The sequence below is a fragment of the Mycteria americana genome, chromosome 1 (genome assembly GCF_035582795.1).
Source record: "Mycteria americana isolate JAX WOST 10 ecotype Jacksonville Zoo and Gardens chromosome 1, USCA_MyAme_1.0, whole genome shotgun sequence".
NCBI lineage: Eukaryota > Metazoa > Chordata > Aves > Ciconiiformes > Ciconiidae > Mycteria > Mycteria americana.
The window spans coordinates 145,612,590-145,639,349 of record NC_134365.1 but is presented as its reverse complement, the minus strand read 5'-3'; the positions used below and the strand labels follow the sequence as shown (position 1 = coordinate 145,639,349).

The 26,760-nt window shown below is 40.8% G+C and overlaps 1 protein-coding gene across 2 annotated transcripts in view; it reads right to left on the bottom strand.

The window, feature by feature from the left end:
• Positions 1–26,760, bottom strand: part of DHRSX (dehydrogenase/reductase X-linked) — a 169,479-nt gene that overhangs the window by 58,476 nt on the left and 84,243 nt on the right. For both annotated transcript variants that reach the window (XM_075522924.1, XM_075522934.1), the window contains one exon: positions 3,262–3,363. In XM_075522924.1, coding sequence (XP_075379039.1) covers positions 3,262–3,363 — 102 coding nt within the window. The remainder of the gene's footprint in view (positions 1–3,261; positions 3,364–26,760) is intronic.

Genomic DNA, 26,760 nt, shown 5'->3' with positions numbered 1-26,760 from the left:
CCTGGAAAACTGCTGAATTTCATAATGATCTTAGGTCAGACATGTAGTATTGATTATTTACCTAGCACAGTAATTCATGCCAAATCACCTGTCTTTAATAATATTCAATGTTCATTTCATAGTTTGCATTATTGTATAATGTTAGAACTTTCCTCAATTCATCTTGAAATGTTTGGCTTTTTGATGGGTTCACACAAGCCCACAACAAATGATATACCTTCACATACATACAGGATACATATTCATGGAGATAAGATGTGGAAAGACCACTAACGTATAGACATGATTATATCAATCAATTTAAAAGATTTTGGTTTAAAGCAATTAAATAATACTAATATAGTGTGCAAAAAACTGCACTGTAACAGTTCTTGGCATTTTTACATTCAATGTAATAAAAGGGTACAGTCCTTGATAATAGAACGCTTGGTCCTATGAAGATAGAGGGGAAAATTCTTATTAGGTTGCCGATGGTCTGATTCGGAAGTCATGGGACCCACACAAAGTCTGATTTTCAAAACCTAATGGAGACTTTCCATTAGCCCAAACAGACTTTGGATTAGACTCTTAAAAGCATATGACTGTCTACAAATACATTGTGCAGATGCGTGGCCCACAGTTTCTTCCCCATATGCTAAAAAATAAAAATACCTCTTCATATCAAGAATGCTAGAGCTTCAAGATCTGTAAGAAATAAGAAAGTACTAGGTGATACTAAGAAACCTACTATTCTAGATGCATACACTGACACATAAAAAAATCAACCATGTCACTATGAGATGTCCTTCAAGGCATCTAATGGTCACGCAAAATGCCTTCCTATTGACAGCAGAGTTTTCTGACAGTTGACACTCACTGACAACATGCCCAACAACTCATTCCCATCAGACGTTTAAATATTGCAAGCATTGTCCTCTTCCCGGCACCCAAGCTTGTGTCCAGGGTATCATGCGGAGACAGTGGAGCTGGCAACTGTGATGAGGCTTTTGAGCGAGCAGTGCCTCCAGCCCTGCAGTCCACGATGGACTGAATCTTCCTCCTTAGTGCATTGCATCACAGTGAAAAAAAATGACAAAAAAAAGAAAGAGGAAGGGAAAGGAAAAAGGAAAAGCCTACCAGTTAGCCCAAATGCCAGCATTTGTCTTGGATGTGCTCAACACTGATGGAAGGCCAAGAGAAGCTGTTCAAAGGTTTTTGCATCAGGCCATTTCTCCTCCATTAGGTATGTTCATTTTCCTCTTGTATACCAAGAAATCACTTGGGCTTTCACTACAAAACTAGTAACAAAACTAAATGCCACAGATTATTTACAAGAGCAAACAAAATGGACTGGAAAAAAAACAAAACACGGGGAAGAGCTTTCAGAAGTGGAGGCTGGTGACTTGCCAGGTAATGGTCAGAAACTAACCTAATTATACAGGAGTCTTTACAGCAGCTTTGGACATGATTGCTTCTGTGATTCTGTTAAAGATTCAGCAAAAAGCAGAGTTGGACCATTCATTTCATTGTAGTTTTTTCAGCATTTTCTCAGACAACAGATTTCTCTTGCCAACTGTATTTGGTAACCGAGCATAAGTGAAATCAAATGCCATTCTTGCAGGTCACGAAAACATAGACTGATTCAGGCAAATATTAGTCTCAAGGTTCTTTCTTAAAAGAAGCCTTGGGCCTACACTCTTTGGTCTCATATCATATTAGGCACATTAGGAGATCTATTTTCGTATAACTTTGTTTCTTGATTAAGAAGACATATTTAAATGCAATTTTCATCCATCCTGCTTCAGCAGCAGCTAGGGCAGAACAAAGTCCTTTATTCAAGAGGGCTTACCAGCTGTGCTGTTGCTTCAGACCCATCACTTCTCCCCCAAGCTGCCGCCAAGCCCCTGCTGCAAGTCCCGGCTTTGCTCGTGCAGACAACTGGTGGAGGGCAGGGGATGCCTGACAGGTGCATAGGTCTCAAAACTTTTTTTTCTATAAAATCCTGTCTTTTCAAATAGTGCTGTTCCCATCTGTGTAACAGTTTGTACCCTGCATCCTTAAAAGTAGGCATGTAAAACTGGAGAGATTTTGTAACCAAGATTAAATATCCACTGCCTTTAATTATTGCACAATTAAAATAATAACGGTAGGCTTTTTTGACTAATCAAATAAAAATGAGCATTTAATTGAACTTTTCATGAATGTTTCATATCTATCAGGAAATAAAATACTCTTGAATTTTTATTGCAATACTTGTTTGTGTTACTGAGACCTCTTTAAGGCATCAACGAATGTAACAAACACATTTATTTACAGCACGTTTGCCCTCACTAGGACTGAAGGGTGCACAGGAAAACAGAAAATGTTCTTTGGGATGTCTTAATAAAAATACATGCAAATAATTGGGAAAACAAGAACAGCAGCATATAACAGCAGAAAACTTCTAAAAGAAGTCTAAATTGTTGCTGGCGGGTTTTTCCCCTAGTTAAATAGACAGGTGAAAATTCCCCTTTAGGAAAGTGAATGCAGAGCATGCAGGGTTTTTGGAGGAAAATTATTGTACGGGCTCATTTCCAAAAATACTGTGGCTAGAAAACATAATTAGATGGCAAGTATGTGAATTACAAAAGTTAAAATCTCTAAGAGTAATGAGATTCATTTGATAATTGCATGAATGCAAGATAAATCTTGTCCTTTTAATTTGTTCTCTGACCACTGAGGACGCAGCTTTATGGACAACTTTCCAGCAGCACACTGATCTAAGCAGTGACTGCTCTGAGGTCGCTGGATAATTTGCTAGATTATATTTCAGATGGATTAACCCCCCAACCCAGATCACCAGGCAGCCACAGTAAACATATGTGTTCATACAGGGAAAATATAAGGGGAGAGAAAGTAAATAAAGGTGAAAGGACAGGTTTTCTACAGACATAAAGTACAGCTTTCCTTTCCTTTCCTTTTTTTTTTTTTGTTTAAATTAGGGATGCTCAGATTCTTGTGCAGTCACATGATTTTTAGTGCTGGAGAGCTAAAAAACACAGCAAAGGAACAAGACTTGCAATAACATCACAAGCAGGGGTGGCACTGAAGTGTTCAGTCGGCTCAGCTGACAATCTCTCAGAAAAATGCAATTTAACTCCTAGAAAGACATCCCTGTTAATGTAGCCATATTGTAACCTGCCGTATGGTTCAGATAATCAATTTGAAATGTGAAGTGATAGATGAGAGCCCCATTTGTCACATCTTCCCCTGCAGATATGTGAAGAAAAAAACAGAACTCACCATTATTCACCAGGACATGGAGTGGACAATTCTTTGCTCTAAACCGCTGCACAAATTGCCGTATAGACTTCATGGAAGCCAAATCACAGTATAAAAACTCCACTGGGAGAGAAGAGATGAACAAAACCAGTTAAGTCAGTTACAATGATATAAAAACACACTTATAGACATAAACAAGGACTCCTGCAATAATAAAAGTAAAGGAAAGTAAAGATTCTAAAAATAAACCAGGCTTTTGAAAATTATGGGTGAAGCTGGTCTCAGAAGGTTCCTTCTTTCTCGTTCCTTCCTTCATTTCTATTTTTAAACTATTGATTCTTCACAGAACAATTATGAGGAATGCTGCTGCCAGGGGGTGAAGACAGGTATCAAACAGAGCAAATATGTCCCAGTCCTACTGTTTTTTCTACTGCTACCATTTAGGAAGAGGGGCTACAGCTCTTCAGCGCCAAGATGATCAAGACATGGCAGCTGGAAATCAAATGGGGAGAGGAGAAGCCACATCAGGCACCGTTTCCCTGTGTTTCTGATACCAAATATGCTGCCCTATGTTTTCTTCCAGATTATCTGCTGAGTGTCTATGGTCCGAACAGTGATGCAGTCTGACAACACGTTATAAAACCAAGCTTCATTGAGGCAGTAGGAAAGACGAGCAACAGCATGCCCATATGGTGACTCATCCGATCACCGATAGCAAACATGGTATTGTGAGTGATGCCGTGGCTCTGGTGGACATCCAGGGACATTTGGTGTCTGGGTCCCCTGGCAGCAACAAGCAGTCACGTAAACGCCTTTTGAATGTGGGTAAGAGTCGTGCTGCCCCTTGGCTCCAGCAATGGCAGTGTGATTTGAGAGGACCATACCTCACGTGGATACTGTGGGCAGCATCCTGCCTACGCTGCTGGTGTCAGTCGAGGGGCAGAGTGGCCGGGGGCAGGGGGTGGGCAGTCTGCCTATGCCGACGATGTTGGTCAAGGGGCAGGGTGTCAGCGTCTCAAAATATATTTAACACTGGTATGTTTTTATTTCCAAGAAAACATGTCTCTAACAAAAGCGCCCTTTGTCCAAAGCATTAGTCAGCCATTGACCTTCACTAGAACACTACAAAATTAATTAGTTAAAATAAAAAAGATTACTTAAATCCCGCAATAACTTTAAACCCATCAGGTCTGAAAATTCTCCTCCTGTTGCCGTTGTTCAGCTTTCACCCCCTGACTCTCACAGCACTGCTTCATCGGTTGCCTTGCCTTGCATGACAGCCATGACCAGGGTTATGAAGTGAAAACAAGCGGTGCCCCGCCATAACACCAGTAGTTATGCCCACACAAACAATCCAGATTCTTTAGAAACTCTGTGAGGGGAAAAAGAAAGACTTCTTCCACCTCTTTTAGCCTTTTAGAAAGTATACATATTGCATGCCAGGCTTTTGGTTTGTTTCAGCATTAGCTATGTTTTAAGCAAAGGAAATGTGAGTCTCTAGCGCAGATGTTATTCCCTCTCCTGGTTTGCTACATGTCGTGGTGGGACTCCAAGTCAGCTAGATGTTGTCAACTCCACCCCAGCCAGACCCAGTACACTAGGGCTCTGAGGCAGATTTGCCTGAACCTCTTCCCTAAAGTGAATTTTCCAAGAAAGACCAAAAGGTGTTTCAACTTTAGAAAGTCAGACAGTACTGAGCAACCTCCAGTGACTAAGTCCAGCAGAAAGAAAGGTAAAGGCTGTACAAAGCGTGCTCCCGTTGCTCACTGTGTCCTTGCAGGGTGAGTCCTCACTGTCCGGTTTAATTTGAACAAACTCCCAGATTTCCCAAGCTGTGGCAACCTCTGCACAGATGCCCGGTTCCCAGGATGGTTTTGGCCACCACAGCTGAGGACTGGGGCTCCAGGTTCTCGCTGCGTTTTCCCTGCTCCCCTCCGCCCTCCCACCTCGTGGCCCGAGGACTGCTCCCCTGTGCTCTGTGGGAAGGAATAGCCACCCCCTTCCTTGCACATGGCTTCCCCCACCTCTTCCTATGAAAGAAACAGCCTTTAAAGGAAAGGAAAATTAAAGATATCCAGTTCTTCACACACGCTAAAGAAAGCCTTTCTGACAAGAACATTAAACTGTTGGGTAAACGGGCTCCAACGCAGACTGCAAGAAGAGACCTTTCCCATTACTTTTTTCCCCAATCCATCAGTGATGTTCACCAAAGTGCTTCATCCTGTCACAACTGAGGCTGTGAGCTATAATGCCTCTTCATAGTGTGTCTGTGCAATAAGAGTTTAGGAAGGTCTGCAGGTGCAACAGCAAGCTAAATAACAGAAGACAATCACGGCTCTTATTAAAATCCTTTACAGGAGAACAGTTCCTTCAGTTCCCTTCAGTTTTACACAATACAGGGCTTTAATAATCCTTATATATTTTGAACGTAGAAAATTAGTCCTCTGAAATTAGTCCTCTGAAATTGTCTTAGCAAATTTATATAAATTACTCAGTGGCCTTTTCCATTAAAAAAAAAAAAGTAAGTTTAGATTCCAGTTTTAAGATAGTGTAAATACATTTTTCCGAAAAGGCTGTAAAGTCATACCATTTCAATGACAACGACCCGTGAATAACAGTGGACAATTTCTTGAGCTCCCTATAGACCTTTAGGAGGTCTGCAATTTTGTTTAATTTCATTGATGTCCTACATCTGGAGGTGGTAAGGAAATGCAAAAGTTATTAACTCCTGCAAAAGAAGAGAGTTGTTCAGGTCATTCCTCTTGTGGCCTAGCAGCTATATAAAACCACATGAACGGCACTGTAATTGCTCAGATGCACAAAACCTGGTCATACTAACTTATTAGTAACTAGTGCAACAACGAATGGAGTAAAGACCTAGGTGAAGCTTTATGCTGACTCTGCTGTTGCTCTATTTCTCCAGGCAGCTCATCAAGGAAAGAGATTAGGGAAAGCATGATCACCTTCTTAGGAGGCAGCCACTCACACCGCCAATGGAGGAGTCCCTTTTAATACAAAGTATTCATCTTGGTATAGAAGGCATTGGACTTTCATAAGCTGCAGTATTTTGTGGCGCAGTGCAAGGTTCAACTGCTTCTTCACCACCCATATGGACTGTGGCAACATTATTGACTCTCCTGGATTTTGCTAATGACACTATATGTGCAAGGAAAGCAGGCCCCTGAGAACATTCACTGAGCTAAATTTTAATCTCTTCCCTCATCTGCCCTCAAAATTGTCCTTTTCTGCAATGCCAACTACAATGGCGGTTAGATAACCAGTGTGCCAAGGCGAGTGCTTTTCAGGTTGACCGGTACAATCCCATCCTTCCTGGGAATTAACTTTTTGCTATGTCCATCTGATCTCCCCTCCCTTAATTTTGTAGTTTTGCAGAGCAACTGCTGTCCTTCATTATGACTGTACAGTGCCCAGACTAATGGCATACTATGGGCCAAGGCTATCATTACTAAGCTTATTTACTTGCTTACTTGGGAAGCGTGTCATCATATTCCGTATTTGTAAAGCACTTGCCATCAAAAAGACCAGAACATGCTTTGGAAAGGAAAACAAACAAACAAATCAAACCCCAAACTTCTTTTTGCTCACGGGGCAAAAACTTTAATGGCCAAAGTCCTTGTTCATGCTTATTCATGCATGGCGGCTCTTTGCCAGGGAGGCGGTCTCACTGGCACAAGCCCCGCGCCAACTGAGGTGCCGTTCCACTCGATAAAGAGTGCCAAAACACGGTTCCAAGTCATGTGCTGACTCAGCGGCAGGGCCGTGAATGGAAAACCAGTTTCTTCTTTGTCCCACGGTCCGAGTATTTAACTTTTTTTAGCAGTGCACTGAAGAATTACACATCTAGAAGCTAAGGACAATGGCTACTTTTTAGGATATTTCACAGCATGCACAAATATACTAAGCAAGCCATTTTTAAAAATGTCTTAATTAATAAAGACCAGTGTTTAACAATGTGAGAAAATGACCAAACCTGAACTTGAAATAGCAATGTGACTTGAATCACTTTTCAGAAACAATGATGGCAAAAGATTTTCTGTATGGGATAGGTACGAGCAAAAAGAATAAATATGTGCAATAACAACAAGCAAGCTGAAACATATGACAAAATTAATATTTAGATATGTTACTTCTTACCTTTTTAGTTTGTCTGCCACTAGACTTCAAATTATTCAAGTACCTAATAACTGACAATACTGGTCATTATGCTTTTGAGTTTAATAATATGTTTTGAAAAATAACTGGTTCCTTTGATTTGCTGTATGCCATTAAGAACAAAAATGGGGAATAGAATCTACATATAGAATATCCTCAGCTAATGCTACTGAAATACTCTATTTTCTAACTCTATCCCATTTTATCTCTCCTTCTCCTGTACCTCCCCTTGTTTTCAGGTACTTCTAGAATGACAGACATGCCCGTATTTCTTTCTTCTAGTGGATATGTTCCTTGTTCTTACCTAAATAATCTTTCCAATGAAAGCAAGTGAGTACATAATTGTCAGACATTGGCTAAAATATTCACTGTTAAAAATACTTTACTATTATTTTATTGTAATTTGATGACTCAGTTGTCAGAAAGTTATTAGCTAACAAAATTTAAAAGGAGCATAATTTCCCAAAAGACAGCTAGAGTTACGTATGCCATTATTCACATATGAATAGATACGTATATGATGGTGCTACAATTGCTGCTTTGCCTAATTGCTTTCTTTCAAACATGTATCTGCCTGGTGCAGCATCTTTTCAGTAACAGAGAAGTCGGTACAATGTTTTTCAGGCTGCTCCTCATTAAGGCCATACAAATCCCACAAAGCTATGCTGGCTGACCACTGCATGGTAACTGCAGTCAGAGGACCTGAAGGACAGGCACCCGGTGGCTCTTGAAGAACTTTCTGACACCATGAGCCGCACGGGAGCCCAGAGGAGCCCCAGCATTAGGAGAGCCTGGCACAGCCCCCGAGTGCTCATGCTCCCCTGAGTTTCCCCCTTTGGGTCAACTTCCCCATTTCTGTCCGTCTGCTTCTTCACACTATTAGCACACCTTTCTTTTTAACATCTAAAGTTCCCATCCTTTGCTTTTCACGCCAGCCCAGTTGACTCTGGTTGCACATTTCTTCTGTGTCTATATCACAGAGGCATAAAAAGCATAAAACGGGAATTTTGGTCTACTATGGAAGGAAAATTCAGCGGCAAAAAGAATGGATAGATATTGCAGTGAATGATCAGGGACTGTAACTTCTGAGATATTCACTGATCAGCTGAACACAGGAAAATGCAAAAATGGGCTCCTGCAAAGATTATGTTACTTAGGTTTAATTTAGATCAGATAAAGATGAGGTGGAGGCCACCTACCAACTACCACTTTTTCTGCATTCAACTCTAACTCGACATCTTGAAATTATTATGGACAGCTACAGCTCCACTTCAGCAGAAATCATAAGTCAAAGTCACCTTTCTTTTATTACTTATGCCAAAGAAGTTTTCCATCACGCTTTCACTTTCTGTTTTTGTGTTAGAAACACTAGCAGTGGATCCATTCTAGGGAAAGCTGCAACTCTGCCCGGCGCAGCAGGGAGCTGAGAACTCATAGTTCATGGTGGAAAGAGGACTACAGAAAGGATTGCTTTGCCTGTTCCCATTTGCCACCCATCTATCCAGTATCTGAAGATACCAGCAGGAAGAGTTACTTCTCCAGCACGGCACAAAGAATGGTTCCTAGACAAGATAAAAAATGGTGCTCAGTAGTCACATATTCATGCTCAAAAACATGTTGCAAAAGCTCCACACAGGTGCATTGTTCTCTGGCTGCCAGATCTCCACGGGGACACTGAGGAATTTGGCCTATGGTCTGCTGTTCTGCCTCAGAGAGTTATACTTTGGCATCTGCACAGCAGCAAGGAGAAATGTTGTCCTGTTCATGAAAGAACTGAGTATGCTTCTGAGCACCTGGACACTGCAATGGAGATGTTGTTTATGAGAAAGCGCTCTTAATGAGGCAAATACCTACCATCTGATAGATGCTGCATTGCAGAGCTAGAGAAGCTCTGTCAGCAAGGTGGCAGGTGGAAATGAAGTGGAGCAAACCCCAGGAGAGAAAAAGCATGAACTGTGAGGAGGAGAAGACATAAAGCAGTACTGACTGGAGCCTCCTTCCTTTTTGTCACTGCACTGTCCTTGCTAACGCTAACAAACAGGGGCTTTGGCTGGTCCAGTCTTCAGAGACAGCTTGGTATCTCCCTTCTCCTGGGGTCCTCTCCCCAAAGTAAGGTGTCCCAGAATCAACTCATCCTTCTCAGCAATCTCTGCTCATCTGCTTACACATCTTCCAGCCAAAACAAGTCGTTCTCAATCAAAACAGGGCTGCTAAGGGAGGGGAATGAACTTCTGGAAATTCTCACCAGCTGAGCTCAAAACTGTGGCCATTACATGACAACACTGTGAGTGGAAAATGCAAAAGCGTTTCTAGGCTGCTAACACAAACCTGGGGTTTATCAGTCTACAAACTGGGTATGTGTGGAAGCACACAAGCCCCCATTGACAGAACATGACTCCTGTTAACAGAATTTTCCTACATTGTCCGGGACTAACACAAGGGCTTGGATGCAAGTTTTGCTCAGATGTGCATGATGACAGAACATTGCATGCTATTCAGGACTATAAGATGCTTACTTTAAAAGGACTTCTAGGAAAACAAAAACAAACAAAAACCCACAGGTAAATAAGGTGTGTACCAGCCAATTGCATATTGAGCTGTACAATGAGAGACAGTCATCATAAATGCAGCAAGCACAGCGTCTCCTGTTTATGCCGTGCTCCTGCCCTTGTGCACTTGATGACCCCTCTCTGGCTTCTACACCACAAGCACTCCAGAATCTCTCCCATTCTGCATTAGCACCCAAGATTCACAGGAATTAAACATAAAATTGATTGATGCACAGAAAATCCTAGTATGTGCAATCATACCTACGGCAGTGGTTGACCCTTAATTCCAGCTGTGGTTATGGTGACAATTTGCAGAATGTCAGCTCCTAATCTATCAAACTATTTTACATATGTGACTGTGGACCAAAATGTTAGCTGTTGCCTGTTGTGCATCTTACAAGCTCCCCCAGTCTTCTCCTCTGTCCTTTATTACTCTGAATAATTTTGTGGCAGGTTTTCAGATCACTGATCTTTCATAGACTATTAATAGAAATAATAAACCATGGCTAACTAGCACAGATTTACTGTTCAAGCTGATGCTTGTGATATGCCATTGAAGAAAAAGACAGATGGAACACATCCATCTGGCAAAGTGTGTGAGTGCACTGCCATGGATCAAAATAGTGAGCATATTTAAAGACATACGGTTTGGGTACATTCATTAAAAGATACTCTCACAAGTTTAGTTAGACTAGTTTGTCTACAGCCTTCCAGCAGGCAAGTGAGAGCACCTAAATTCAGCTGCTCCTTCTGAGTCATCCATTCTAGTGCCACCAACTTTAAAGGCAGTCTAAAGAGATTAGCTTCCTGTGCCTAATGTTAGCCTTTGTGAACAGCCTCTTTGTGTCATCCTCCAGCCTATTCAGTGAAAAAAGAGCTCCGCATCGGTGTTCATGACATAAACTGAAATTCACATTGGGCAAATATTAGTAATTCATGCTTTTTTTTCTTCCTCAGGATGGTTTGAACATTGTCTGCTCAAAGAGCTGTCGTAAAAAAAGGCATTTCATGGCGCCATTTCTTAACCATGTAGCTTTAACCTATTGTACTAAGAGAAAAGACTTCAGCTTTCTGAGAGATGCTTCCTCTCTCAGAGGTGGAAGAGTAAAATAAAAAAGAAATTTGTTCTCAGAAACTGAGCAGTCTGGCTTAGCTACTTTCAGCTTCCACAAGAGAAGTGTGTGGCCTAGTCCAGTGATTCTTTAACTTGTTAAATTCAACAAACACCCCAGTAGCTCTTGTGTACTGGGTAATCAAAATAAGCAACATTCCAGGGTAAGAACAGTGTTTCAGTTCCATCACTACCAGCTCCCATTACTGCCAAAATATCAGCTCATCACAGGGCAGCACCCTGAACGGCTTCACAGATCAAGTTGCCAGAGCACTGGGACGTAACAGCAATACAAAAAGGTGGTAGTTCATGTAAAGCAACAGAAATGCTCATGCATGACTCCGCCAATTGCACCACCAGGTAGGATGTTATTTAAATATGCTACCATTTTAGAACAATTCCTACAGACATAGCATGCTCTGGGTTTTCCAAACATGCAAGTAGTACTTTGCTGTATAATATTTGATATTTTCTATTCAGCAGGCACAGGGCTTGAAAAGAAATAAGCTGCCATCAACTTGTCATAAGAGTAATTTAGGAGGTGGTGGCAGCAGGACAAGAGCAGTGGGATCCATAGCCAGGTCCCAGGGTGAGAAAGGTTATCTCAGCTTCCCGTGGGTAACATTTCCTCCAGATTATTGATGGGGGAGGTTTTATTTTTTTAGGATAGAAAATACAATAATAGATACATACAAAATTTCCTCATGTGCTTGCTGGAAATTAGGGAAACCTCCCTCCTCCTCCTCCTCATGAGTTTAGGTGCTCATCACCCAGGTTTCCGACTGCAGAGAGACAAGGTCCTCTGACATCCTCCCTTGTTGCTGCGGGAAGACTTTGTTTTTACCCCACTGAACAACTGTTTTGGGAAACCCTTCTGTCATCATTTCTAGTATCTACTGGTGTGCCTTCACATAGGTCGAAAGGAAATATGATTTTGGCAGCTTCATAGGCCCATTCAGAGCCCTGTGGAGAAATGGTGGGAAAATGACATGGCCACACCAGTTTCACTCTGGGGCTGATATTTAGCAAAAAAAAAAAGTGTTGCAGTGGAAATGCTTCTCATATCTCTTTTTGAGGACTGAGGAAGGCAGCCTTGATCCCGTTCACAGCTAAGTATGTTTTCTTCCCTCCACAGGGATCAGAAACAAGAGGACAGGCCCAGGTAAAATCCCTCTGCCTCATGGGGACAGAAGAGCTCACAGTGAGCATCTGAAGATTCATCATTTATGGACAGAAGAGAAGGCAGTTTAGGATACCCTCATTCCTATTTTATATACTTTCAGACGTATTTTCCTCTTGCTCCCTGGTGAACAGATTTTTATATTAAATTTCATCTCTACATTTTGTGAATTGCAGATATGTTTCTTTTTCTTCTTGGGTGACATTTACTCCTTACAGTGGCTTATCTCTACACTATGACTTATATCTCATTTAAAACCTCAAAATATATGGCACATATGTGACATACACATTACAGTGTCCTCATATTGACACTTTCCATCAGGAATGAAGCTCAAGTAAAGAGCTTTATGGAAGTAATATAGAGTCAAGATATTAAAGTAGATAAAAGTCAGCAAGGCTTTTACAAGATGACAAAATGAAAATGTACTTCAGAGCAAGCTAGGAGCATGAGTCTTCCTAGAAAAGATGCTGAGTCCTCAACTGATTTAAGCTGGTATAGTTCTGCAAAGTATATGGAGCTATTATTTGCTTTCAGTTTCTCAGCTCTGGACTTGCACATTCCCAATGCATCTTGGGTTGCGTAGCTTAAAAGTTAAGATATCAAATCACTTGTATAATTTGATGATCAAGGACACATACATGCATATGAAAGAGTACCAGTGAGGACAAAAAAAGGCCCAGTGATCTTTTGCTGGCAGCCTTCTCCTTCAGAATATTTTATTAGACATGTACACTGACTAAAACATGCACCAGCACTCCTCTTGAGCTGTTCCCCTCTTGACTTGCAGAATTTCTTTTCTATATGAACAGCTTACTGTTCACAAGCAAGTGTAATTTATTTATTCAAAACATTTTCTCCAAGCTAGCCAAACCCTACCAAATTCAATTTAGTTTCAAATTAGCTACCTTGCTCATATCTTTACACCCCCAAATCTTGCTTCCCTCAGCCTCCCTAATTTATTTATTTTTTAATGTGAAAGTCTACTTTATTCACCTTATAAAATAAAAAAAGAAGCCCTCACATTCCCAATGTATTCATTTTAGAGAGAGAATCAACATGAGCTTCAGTGAAAAAGAGGCTGTTCAGAAAGTCAGGGGTTTGCTAAAACAAGGCTACATTACTTACAGGCACTCCTAGAGCCATAATATCTGTAGAACAGACTTTTTGTTTTAGTTGGTACAGTAATGAGCCTCCAAACCCAATTAGCCTGCTTTTGGACTGAAATAGCTCAGCTCTGATGATACCGCAGTTCCCCGCAGTGGCCCAGAACTGAGCTGGGCTACTTCATTGTCATTGGCGTGGGTCTGGCTTCTCCTGTCCTCTCGTGGATGTAATGGTCAAGAGATGTGAACTGGTTTGTAACCTTCAGTCTTTTACATTTTACCTGCCATTACCAATTTTAAAAATAGATTAAGACCTTCTGTGCTATTTCATGGCAAGTATCAAAGGTTTCAGTCACAAATCAGATTGCAACCAGCACGTCCCAGTCTGCTGTGCTGGAGCTTCTTCCCTTAAGCCAATATCAAATATACACTTGGAGATCTGAAAAAAATCCCTTCCAGTAGGACTGTTTGTCAGTACACTGTCTAGATATTTCATACATGAAATCAACTTTCAATTCATGGCCAGACTTTAATACCAGAGAATCATTACATGATGGCAAAACAACTCTCCCATTGGCTACATTTCCTGAAAAGAGCATGCATTTTCTGAGTATAGCTGCTTACCATTTCAAAACCACCAAAATAAAAACCTCCAGTGTGAAGAAGTATGTTTGTAATAAGCTTTGGTATTACCACGAAAACACCTCAGCAAATATTCTGCTCCACGCCCTCTGAGGTAACACAGATAGGCTGATAGTGTCTCTGCTTTGTAGTACTTCAAGGACAAGAACCTTGAAGCAAATAAAACAAAGAAGAAGGGAATAATATTGCCAAGCTCCAGGCAAGAATAACTTTGAGTTGTCCAGAATATAACATCTTTTGCTCTAGACACGAGAACTATGCATAACACATACTTCTGCAAACACTACCTTCCTTTTCCCCAGAAGTTTTATGCTTTTCCCCCCATGTCAGTCTTAGCACCCATGCAGCAAGCTTGAGCAGCTCTCAGATCCAGCTTCAATCCACTTTTTTTTCTCCTTTTTTTCTTTCTTTGGAGATAGTCTTCACACAGATCAGTGAGTCACTCGTCTCTTCTGGCAGCAGAGGCAGCAGAGCTGGCGGAGGGGAGGCAGCAGGAGCAGGCAGCTGGGGTGGAGAAGACACGAGAGGCAAGGGCTGTCCCTTCCACCTTCCAGTCGTGCAGCTTTAGGGCCAGGTTAGTCACAGCTAACCTGGTTTCTGATCACCCGGTGGGGTGGCTGCTCTTCCCTCGCATCCCTGCCCCTCTTCACTCCTTCCACACAGGTCTGCTGGTGTAACTGCTTGTCCTGGCTTGTGCCAACCTATACCTGGGATGTTATCTGGGTTACGGTAAGGGAACATAAATAACCTTGGGTGGCAATGCCATCATCCTTTCCCACTCCTCCAAGAATCAGGATGCATAGGCTTACTTTTTCCTTTTCTCCAGATCTGACACTAGGCTGTTTCTCTTTCATGCGTAAGCAAGCTTAGGTCTGTAGAGGGCTTCTAAGATATGATTCATCTGACCTGTTTCACAAATCTAGTTTAAGATGAGATGAATCATGTCCCACAACTGTTTATTCCTCTCCGCAGACTGCAAAGGGAGTTTGGGGACACTGACTCAGATTTAAACCTCTGCATTATAAACCTCAAAAATTAGGTGATTTGAATCCCAGCGTTCAGTTTCAACTAATAATGAACAAACAGAGAACAAGAGAAAAATCAGAGAACTGGGCATGCGTGCAGATGACTCAGTGTTATTCACCATACTCAAGATTAGGGAAAAAAAAGAGACTGAGAACTTCCAGGAGGATCTTGCCAAAGGCTCACAGATAGCTGGGTAACATAAAGAAAATTCATGCTGGAAAAAGATAAGGAGTCTTGCAGGGAGTGTTTAAATTCTTTTCGTCTTGTGAATGCCTCTGAAATAACTGTGACTTCTCAACACAAAAATTGAGATATCGCTGCACACTCTCATTGATGAGCACATCCTGAGAGTCAAAGAAGGTAAAGGTAATTGTGGCGGTTGGGTTTGGTGTCGCTATGTACGTACATGCACATAACTGACACCAAGCTTAAGCAAACTGCAAGACATTATCATTTCTAAAGTAACAACAGCATAGCTATGCATTCCAGGTGAGAACTGGCAGTTTTGCTGCTGCTCTATAAATCACTCAGGTCTCACAGCTACTAATCTGCTGCAGAGATCTTACTAGCTAGCAAAGTGATAGGAGAAAGAAGTGCAGAAGAATAAAATGCCAAGAATAGAACCAGAGTCTCTTGATTGCTGTTTCAGAGGCTGCCCTGTATGCTGGACTCCACCTCCTTTATCTTTTTACTTCTATACAAATAGGTATTTCGTATTATTTTCAGGCATGTATTCATATAAGAAAGGGTTTTTTTTTCTTTTGAGATCAATTCATCTTTAGGAAACTTTAGATGTCTCCCCCTCCCCCAATTCTGTTTTGTTACTTTTTTTGCTATTCTTCTCATCTCACCTCCCTTGCTAGTCCTCCAGAACTTTCAACATGATCACTCAAATGTAGTGTCCCTATTTAGCAAGGGGCTTTAAAGCAATTATTTTTCATAGCAGTCCCCTGCTAATGCTGACCTGGAATTTCAGGCAATGTAAGCCAGAGCCACTGAGCAACAACCCACAGGGTTCTTCTCCTCCTTCTCAGTATTCGGTGCTTCTGGTATTTTCATTCTTTGTGAAGGCAGACTGACTTTTGGACATCTGAGTAATTCTTTTAGGAATGTGCATCCTGTGTATTGTCCAGTCTCAACTCATGCTGATAACCATTTTCATTAGACAGTTTGTGGAAATTCTTCCTTTCATTAGAAAAAATATCCCTGGGAAGGCTATGTCCAGCTGGAAAGGGTACCCTCTCATTTGGGGACTATTGAGGAAAGAAACAGATACTTTTAACTGCATAAAACCCCCTTTTTTGGGAAAAACAAAAGAAAATAATTTTTCTAGAGGTACAGCTCGGAGAAGGTACACAGTGAACAAAAAATGGATACTTAATTCATTCTCTCGTTCAAAAATCCAGCTTGTGCATGACAGTCTTTGCCACTGCCCTTTACGCCAGCTCTAGAGAAACGACTACCTGTACAGATAAGTCTTTGCATTCCTATTCAGTCTTTGGACTCTCTGGAGATACTTTCATCAGCTAAACTCATTTTAAAAAAGTGTTGGTGAGATACTCCTCCAGGTCTGAATTTCTCACCTGCAGAAGGATGCAAGGTACGGAGCAATGCCTTAGTTGTGCTACAGTGACGGCAGCCGAGTTTGCTGGATTGGTCAACAGAGATATATAGCTAAGGTAAAAGTATAACAATTGTATGAACCTATTTTTGTGTGCATCTGCTCTCCAGTTAGTAGGGAGGAAACCAGCAGCAGGTAGAAGGGTCTGTCTTTTTTGAGGCAATAGTCACAGTACTGTGTTTTCCTTTGGTGCACACCTTTCAGGGACAAGCCTGTAAGGGGGGGGGGGGGAGAAAATAGATTCTCGTTAGTCTGCTTATACCTGAGTGTAACTCAAATATAGGTAAACTGGATTTTTTTTCCATTTGCTTGCCTAAGAAAAATAAACTCAGAAAGACAAACTTCTTTTAAATTTTGCATCCTCTGCAGGGAATTAATAATGTATGAAATTATTCTTTCTACACTTTTCTGATGTATTATCGGCATTCGGTTAATGAAGAAGCTAGGAATTCTTCTCTCCATAGATTACTATTTCTAATATGGTGATAGCTGTGATCCTGACACTATGAAGAAGGGGAGTAGAGAACTGCAACTGGCAGGATACTGGATCTGAGGGCTTATGAAGGTTTTTGATTTCTGCTTAATGCCAAACTAGCATTTTTGGGGAAGATAACCCCCCAAATATTGGGAAAGAAATCAGATAATAACTTCTATGCAATCGAGCATGCTGTTCTAGCAGACTACCTTTAACAGCAGGTCTGGATCTGAATGCTACCTTTTGAATACATTTTGAATTGCTGCAGAGCCCCAGATTAGCAGCGCTGCAAGATCAAAAGGCTCTGATGCAAAATTTTGGTGCAGCATGCCGCAACGTATAAAAACCACCCTGCCTGTTTTTAGCAGATTCTCACCCACCATAGTGCCTCCTTAAGTCTATGTTTAGGGCTCAGCTCAACTCGCACCTGTAGAGGGCTGAATCCAGCCTCCAATGCCACTACGTGCATTGTACAACCCACCCCGGCGCTGGGTAGGGTGGTGGGTCCCCTTCCTGCCTCCCCTCCCTCGTCCGGGAAGGGGCAGTGCCGCTGATCCAGCACCCATCTGGGAAAGTGTGTCAGCTCTGCCTGGGGGAAAGCGGGGAGCAGGACCACAGCAAGACTCGGAGCGACCACCCAGCCCCGGCTTCCCGCGTGGGCACAGGGACTGCGTCTTCCTCCGGTTACTTCGCAAAAGCGACACAGATCTCCCCGACCACTATTTTTGGGGCCAAGGTAAATTTGGTTAGCTGTGTATAAAGCTCTGGAACAACACATTTTTAGTGGGCAGGTAGAGCACTAAATTAAGGGTAAATTATATATTTGGGTTAGCAGCTTGGCTGCTTTGTTGTTTGGTTCTTTCAGACTACTTGGAGGGCAGCCATCAAAGCTCTGTGATTTATCTCCATTTAATTTTTCCACTTTTTCAGACCCTTGGCTGTTGATAATTCAATTTCTGGCAACTGCAGGCCTTCACTCCCTATTATAAGTTATACCCCAAGGCAGACATACTGCCATCTGCACTGTAACGGTGGTGGTAGCTAGTGGATGTGAAGAGGCGAATGTCCAGATGCCACTTGGGCTCTGAAACAGCTTTAATATACAAATGATGTTTGGATTAGAAATACCCTCTGAATCCAAATATTAGCCTCTCAGAAACATTAGGGTACTCTCCGAAGGGACCTCTCCACTCTGTACTCGACTTCTGCATATTGCTTGTCCCGACAGCTTTAATGGATACAGAAAACTAAGGATTTTCCTTTGCCCAGTCTCCAAACTCATCAAAGGAGGAACTAATCCCCATCCAGTCATCCTTCATACACACTCGCTTCACTTCTCTCATCTTCCCTTATCCTCTCCTCCCAATCTCCATGCTGTCCAGAAGAAATCTTCTTTCAGGAGGTATATGCTTACAGCAAATCATCAGCTTCTGCTTTCCTGAGAAATATATCCTGTTCCCAGCTGCTGGCAGCAGCTCTCCACAGGCTGCAGGCACAGCGCAGTGGCACAAGGCGCTGCTGCATGTAAGAGCTGGGATACATCACCCCCTCTCCAGCGAGCCTGGAAATGATACAAGTCTTGACCTGAATTAAAGAGGGATGATTATATTTTAGGCAGAAATTACCCCAAAATCTTTCTAAAAAGCTCAACAAGGATGTAGCCTACAGACAGCAAGGTGGAAAGAAAACATGGGAATGGCTGAAGTACGCCCACACTTGTAGCATAGGGCTCCCTGCAAAAAGACGGAGCCTTGCCCCATGCTGGGTGTTGCACAGATCAGCACCAGTACAGCCCATCTTTCTGATCTCGTGTGCGACATAGGGCCTGACCCTACAGTTATTCATTCCTGAGTCAAACCTATAATTTCTCGATGAGCTACGGCACAGCTTGATGAGCTACTAGCTGAGGGAAGCTAGCAAGAAACAAGGATGCTTCTCCACAGGGCTAGTTATCTTGAGACATGGAAAACCTGTGTGGCTGCAGTTGCATCTTCCTGTCTTCTGATGAGAAAGGAGGACAACAGTGGTTATCTTGCGTGATAACCAAGGGGGTGGAGAGCTGTTCATGACACCACTGGAGAATTTCTTTGCTCCCTACTATCTATCCTTGGATAAATATTAGATTTATAAACTGCAAGTTTACTGGTATTTCCTAAGCAGAGATTCACCTGCCATTATGCAGGCAGAGTTTCATCTGTCTCTACCCAAACGGTTCAGCATCTGTCTAATAACATATCTTCAAAGTTTCTGGACTTCACAGTGAGAAAGTTGTCATTTGTTCCTTTTTGATAGGCACAGCTAACTATAATACACATCTAAACAGTCTGCATGGATGACTTCCCACAGTATTCAGCCTTCATTTCTGTTTTAAAATTACCTTCCCAAAGAGAATGAGGTGAAGCAGAAAGACTTCAGGCCCACTAACACCCATTCTCTATTAAACTGTTATGAAAGTCATGAAGAAGAAGGTGTATCGATCACAAATATTTCCTGTCCCTATTCTGGAAACAACTGCGTTCTTGTTCTCTGAAGACATCTCTTTGCCGTTGCCTCAGCTAAGTCAGTGAGGAAGAAAGGGAAGCCTGAGCCAGAGAGAACAGAGAACGATTTAAGACATTTGGGCAACCTGGAATGTAATTTTGCTGGAGGGCAATATTCACTCTCCACATAATTTTGTTTTTGTGGAATAAAGGACTTGTTACAGCTTGGCAATGCTTTTTAGGAGATGTAAATTTCTAACAGAAAACAAACCCTTTAAGATGCTTGACTTGCATTGTTCCAAATTATTACATTCTTTAGCTCTAATCAGCCTGGTTTTGATCATTGCTCTTTTAAGATATATTTTCTTAGCATAAGCAGAAGTTATATTGTCTCTGCATAAGCTGTGACTCACAGCTATGATTTTATACTACTTTAATGTAGTATAACTGTTCTCAAAACTCTCTCAAAAAACGGTGTATTCAACCAGTACATCAGCAAAAATTTTTTTTAAATGAAATATTTTTTTCAGAATTACCAATGCTGACACCTATTTTATCACTGGCAACCATGGCTACAATATCCAGCCAATAAATTTTTACTTCAGTTGGAGTGAGCAGCAACCATTAAAAGGCCAAAAGTGTGCAATCAAGGTATGTGAGTGACAGCTCATGATATTTCAAAAGTTACAGGTTATGTTTCCCCCACGAAGCTGAGGAGAAGACATTTGTACTCCGTGCTCGGAGCAGGGAGTCCTTGCAGGGAGTCCTTCCATGCTCCTCTAGATTGACCGGGTTAGTTTGCCCACAACGAGAGCAGTTTCTTACTCTCCTTGGCCCTTGGCTTCCTGACTACTACGTTTTGTGGCTGAGGTGAATCCACTCTTAGGAAGGGCCAGTTTATGCTGCTCCTTTCTTTCCTGGAAGTAGGGTTGTGGTGCATTTTGCATAATACCTGGCAGGACAGCTTAGCCTGAAGCAGAAACCCAGGGCAGCATCTTTCCCACTCTGTGTCACTTCTCCTCTATTTCCCTCCACTGCAGTTGCATTCTTGTTTCTTTCAGTCCCCCTTTAAAATCTGATTTTGCTTATAGTAAGGGAGGACATAAATTACACATCCCTCCTTCCAACTGAATTCTGTCTTCTCGAGCTTTTCAATGAAAGGAGGGGGAAGAGGATGCATCTGGTACTTATGAAACAGTGGGAACAATCCTTCTAGTGCCTGGAAATACACATCTCAAGAAGAATATGTCGTGCATTAATTCCTGGCAGAAACATCAAATCTGTCACTTTAAACGATAAGATTTTGTTTTAACTACAAGAGGGGAAATAAGACCAAGTTATTAGTGGGGAAGTGACAAAATTGATGACTGACACAAGAGAGAAACTTACAGCTGGTACTTACACAATATAAAGAATATAGCTGTGCTCTCTCAGAGGTTATCTGAATACTCTTTCTGTTATACTGTGGTCAGCTTGTGATAAAGTCACCTATTAATAACAGTCAGACTCGGAATCCAAGAATGTTGAGAGACACTCTTTGTTAAAAAAAAAAGAAAAGAAATACAAGTGGTATTAATTCTATAATACACCATGGGTAAAAATATTGAACGCTGAAGTGCTCTGCAAAAACACGAGCAAGATGGAAGAAGGAAACTTTCATCTGGAATGAAAATGCGATGGCTTAATGCAAAGTTCTACCAATGTAGCTCCAAAGTCAATGCAGGTCAAATACCATGCCTGGTTTAGTGGAACCTTATCATACATAGATATTCCAACTTAATTTTCTTAGGCTACAAATCAGTAAGAAAAAGGTTTTAAAAATGTACTTTTCTCAACATCACTCACCTTCTTCTAGAAACAGCAGGAAAAGCTCTAATATTGTCCAAGCGACCAAAATTTATCACTTCCACATTTTGGGCAGATCTCACTCTTTTCAAACACTCAGAAAATAAAACACAGTCTGCAGAGCCTTATAAAATGCAATTCTAGAAAAGCTACTAGTCATGAAAAACCCTGACCTGAGTATGCAGGTGAGTCAGGAAAGATTATCATGCAACATGGCTTATATATTTAAAACATCACATGATTAGAAGAGCCAAAGAAAAAGGTGTGATTTTTCCTACAAATAGCGAGATTCCTGTAGGCCCTTACTGCAGTTACAGTTTAGTGGCATCCCTTTGAAGCAAAAGGATGTGCTATCATGCACAAGAACATCAAAGCAGGCAAATAATGACACATTAGTGTGGCAAATGCTTCGTCTTTCAGTTATCTGTTCACAGCTCTGCATTTCTGCAAGGCAATGTGGATAGCATACCAATGTGTACAGGGACGGCCCGACAGATATGAATACTTGATCCGTGATGATAACAAATGGTAAGACTATCAGATTCACAACAAAGCGTGGAACTGAAAAATTTCTAATTCAGAGTTCATATCACATTACCCAATCTACCTGGAAAGAATGGAGTGGGAAAAATCGTTATGAATTTTGAAAAAGCATTAAAAAATCATCAGACCATGCAAAAGACATCTCTGTAACCTATGAGCTATTTCCTGGCCACTTATCACATTTATTCCAGCAGTCTCTGTCCTCAATCCATTAAAATGCAGCATTAGCTGGAGAAAGCATTCAGTACTATTTGAGTGTTTGAGAGCTGCTTGAACCCGAGGTGTCAAACAGTTTTGTAAGCAAAATTGCCAGAGTTTATCAAGAAGGGTAAAATATGGCAAAATAATTATATACATGTGTAATTAATTCTTTCTCTATTGAAATGCTAAAATTGATCTGTGACAAATAATTATTAAGAACTCTTATAAGTGAAAATACAACAGCAATTTTCTAAATTAATTTAATGGCTGACTTACTTTCATTAGTGGTAAATTATTTATTGCAAGTTCTTTAATCACCTTCTATTTACACAAGGGAGCCCCAATCTTGGTTGAGCTATAGAAATCACTGCAATAATAAACAATAAAAGATGTTACCTAATCCTTATGGTCTTGTCTGGGTTTGTGGAAGAGAAAGCAAAAGAGCTGGAAGACTCTGCCTTTTATTTTACTGTATAAGGTTACGTACAAACAACCTATTTGCAGTTAAAATTAGGAAGCATGGAATGAGCAGACCTTCACAAATCATGGGTATACCCACATGCACTATGTCTTATCCCTTCATAAACTCATCAGCTTCTACTTTAGAAATAGGTCTTTCCTCCGGTAGTTATGGGAAGCCTGATCTATAATCTCACTTCCGCAGCTGATGGGAAACTAACTTCTAGCCTAAACCTATTCATGGCTAGTTTATACCTCATTGCTTTTGCAAATTGTCTTTTACTGTAAATTTGTTTGTACTCTTTTTATTATTTGCCCCATTGACATACCCATGGGCAGCAAGAGTATCCTCTCTCACATTTAATTATTTTTGGACAAAACCAGCCAAGTTAATTTAGTCTTTTTTTGTTAAAGCAGACTCTCTGTTTACCTCAGAAAGCCTTCTCTATTTCAGTTTGTCTTCACTTTATTGAACACGCAGAGCAGGACAGTATCCTGTATTTTAGATGGAATTCAACCTAAGTTGGTACTGATATTTCCTAATTTCCTTTGGGTATACACCACCAAATACATCTTAGGATCATTTATCTTTTTCACAGATATATGAAAGCCTAAGCCGCTACAGCAGTGGCTTATCTTTGTCACCTTTAGTCATCCTAATAACACTGAATCCACTGATGTCCTCCTTTTCCTCAGTTCTTTTTAACAGATGAGCTTCGAGTTTATAGCTGAAAACTTATTTTATGTTATGTCTCAGGGAAGCCTTTTGATACCGGACAGACAAAAAGCATGTCAGTATTAACGCTTTGCCACTTATTAGCGCAGCACACTTCTGCTGAATTTCATCGCACCACACAGAGCTTCATTTGAGATGATTAAAATTTAATACCAAAACGTTCAACTAAGCCATGCTGGCAAATCTGCCATTAAAATTCTTTTAAGTCTCATCATACCAATCCAGGGAAAAATCAACTATGACAAGCTTGGAAAAGTTCAAATTTAAATAATGCTCTTTGTCCTCCATACAGGGCATGTAGAAAAAGTCACCACCAAATATCACAGCAACTTTTTAACTCACTACCCCCTCCTCTTTGCTAGATCTTTGGGGGAATATAGGAAGCAAAATGGGAGGGCAGGAGAAAGGGCAGTATTTTGAGGCAAAGGTTGCTGATCTCACCAAATGGAAAAGAACAGATAAAACATGTCACAAATGCAAAAGAAAATTAAGACAGTTTTCACAATATATGATAAGGTATACAAATGCGAAGAATACAACAGCAACAGTTAATTGGACTTGTATTAGTTGGAAGAAGGTAAATTAGACAGCAAAGTTTTGAACAACTTTTTCTCAAAACTGCTTCAGTAGCCATGAGGAACTATTAGAAAAGATAAGGACGAAGAAGGCTGAGTTTTGGGGACGTTTTTTGGTCTGGATTTGCATGCAATAGAGGTTTCTTTCTTTGTTTTATTTGCTTTTTTTAAATGGTAATAAATGGTAATAAACTTCTTTCAAGTTTTGTCATGCTACAACACGTAAACAGTACCTAGCTCTTGGAGGGCTGCACCTCTATTTTTGACTTGCATTCTAATCAGAGGAATCAAAGTGCTCCAGATGCACCGTCCCAGCCACAACCAGCATGTCGTGGATCTGTAGCTGCTCTGGCCTGGCCAGTTTCCTGGCAGCAAACTCCAGTCCTGGAACTACGTAGCTATGAGAATAAATCTTACTGTCCTGACTGCCGACGCCTTTAACATTTGTTATTATTCCTGCCTTCCTGTTTGATAGACTATATTAACACAAGCCTATATTATAGTTCTACATATTTTTGTACTTCCTCCTTTGTCATTATTGTACATTGTCCTACCAACGTGTATGTCCTATCACAATTTCCATTGATCTATCGTATCTCTTTTGACTTGTGATTTCTTTTTCTAGTGTCCTATCACATCCTCCTCTACCACACTCTCAGCTACAACGGGAGAGTGAATTGGCAATTCAAAACTTCTCTGCTTATTCCTTCATATTTTGCACCTACCATTGAAAGCAAAATTTTTTTCCAATATTCAGATAGTTCCCGCACTGGTGCTCTGTGCAAGCGTGCTTGACTTTACCCACAGTGGGTAATTTAAATCCATCTGCCCATGACTGATGGCTACATCTGCACCAACCATTTGCTAGCTTGTGTCCTACTTCCTTCAGCTAATTATGAAGTCAGATAACCCTCTTTTGGCCCTAATATCTGGCCTGTTATTTAAACATACATCTTGCTATACATTTCTTCTCCAGGATCTGCCAGACCTGGGGGATCTCACAGCCATCAGTGGAACATTAAGGAGGTCATCACCATCCCATTGGACCTATGACCGGTGGTCTGGATAGAAAAGCTTGCTCTGACCCTCCCAACTCAAGTTCATTAACCCTATCCTGACATCTAACAGGATTCACTAGTGCTGTCACTTGTGAACATCTTCTTACTCTGGCATAATTCTTATGGATTTGAAAATGCAGGGCATGTTTAAATAGATGAACAGCAAGTAGATTGTGTATGGTTTTTGTTTTCTATTTTTCCTTTAATGAAATTCCATTATGTTGGAAAGCATTTTAATGAAATGCATACAGGAAACAAGCAGAAGTTGCTTGAAAATTACAGTTAATTATACATTAACTGCAAGTCTTGCGTGCAATGGTCCAAACACAGTACTTAACACATTTATCATCAGAAGTTTAGTGATAAAAACAAAACAAAATGCTTTTGGTCCTTCTTACAGTTGTATAAAAGCACAAATTAATTGGCTTATTAATAGGTAGAAAGTCAGTGGGGTATTAGCATTTGGGTATTCTTTCTGTCTACCACTTCAATTCATTTGGAGCATTTTCCCAATACACGCAGTGTTGGCATAATGCTGTTCCTACTGACATGAACAGATATTTTACAGGATAGAATGAACAGATATGGATAGGATAAGAAAAATAACAAGAAAATCTGAAAAAAAAACCCAAACCCCTTTGTTCCCTAAAGAGAAGTCTGTAGCCCAAACCCTACACATCCAACTTCAGTGCCTCAGAGAGGCACTTTGGTTTCCTGGTGGTCAGAGGAAGATGGTGGGCTCTTTCAAAGGAAGCTCTGGAAGGTGACCTTCCTTCGCTGACTGCATCAGAAATACGGGAATCTGAGTATTTGTCTAGATTATTAGAATAAACAAGTACGACAAGAACAATAAGAACATGTCTATTTCCCGCTTTTTTCAATCATAATTTCTAGCAGTTATGTGGAATTTATTAGTACTAAGAAAGCAAATGAGTTACCCAGTTTTCAATTGTCAGAGGTCTCTTGAAGAGGAGTAGCTAGCAATGTTACTGTTTCCTGTAAAAGCAGGTGTCCAGATATAATGAAAAGTATCCACGAGAGACTGCATTCTTTGCGCCTGTCATTCTGCTTCCACTATGATGCTGAAAAATGAAACTGATTTACCTGCTTATCTATCCCAGCTTTGGTTCTTTTCCTAAGAACGCATTGACCTGTCTAACTATCTTGGTCTATATCTTTTCTTTTTTGCATCATAACAGTTTTCTCAGAGACTCAGTGAGCTCATTAATTTATATTTCAGAACTAGAAACCCCTCTTTCAGAAAGGTAGTCTATTTTGATCTAAGCCTAGGCAAGATGAAAAATCCATCTCTTCTGGAAATTGTTATTCTTTTTATTTTCTTTTTTTTAATTTTATTTTATATTTTATCACCCTGGTTATTAAAGCTGATTTCTCATTTGACCTTGTCTGCCTTTAACTGAGGGACATAGGTCAGATAATACCCACCCCCTGAGTTTTCAGATCTAGTTCCAGTCTTCACAGGAGACCACACATCATACAATCACCTTTATAACCATTAGAAATGTTGTATTACAACTAGTTAGTTTTCAACTCTCCCTAACATGTTCTTAATTGCTTTTGTTGTGCTTTCTTTTTTCCCCACTGCGGCTAACAGCCCTTTAGTTTTAGTACCTTTTGCATTTTTTCTCTTAAAATTTATGACAATGGACTGTGCTATTCCAGGAAAAATCTACAGGGTCAGACAGAAAGTGAACACAGATTTTTTGCCTGGGGTCTAAA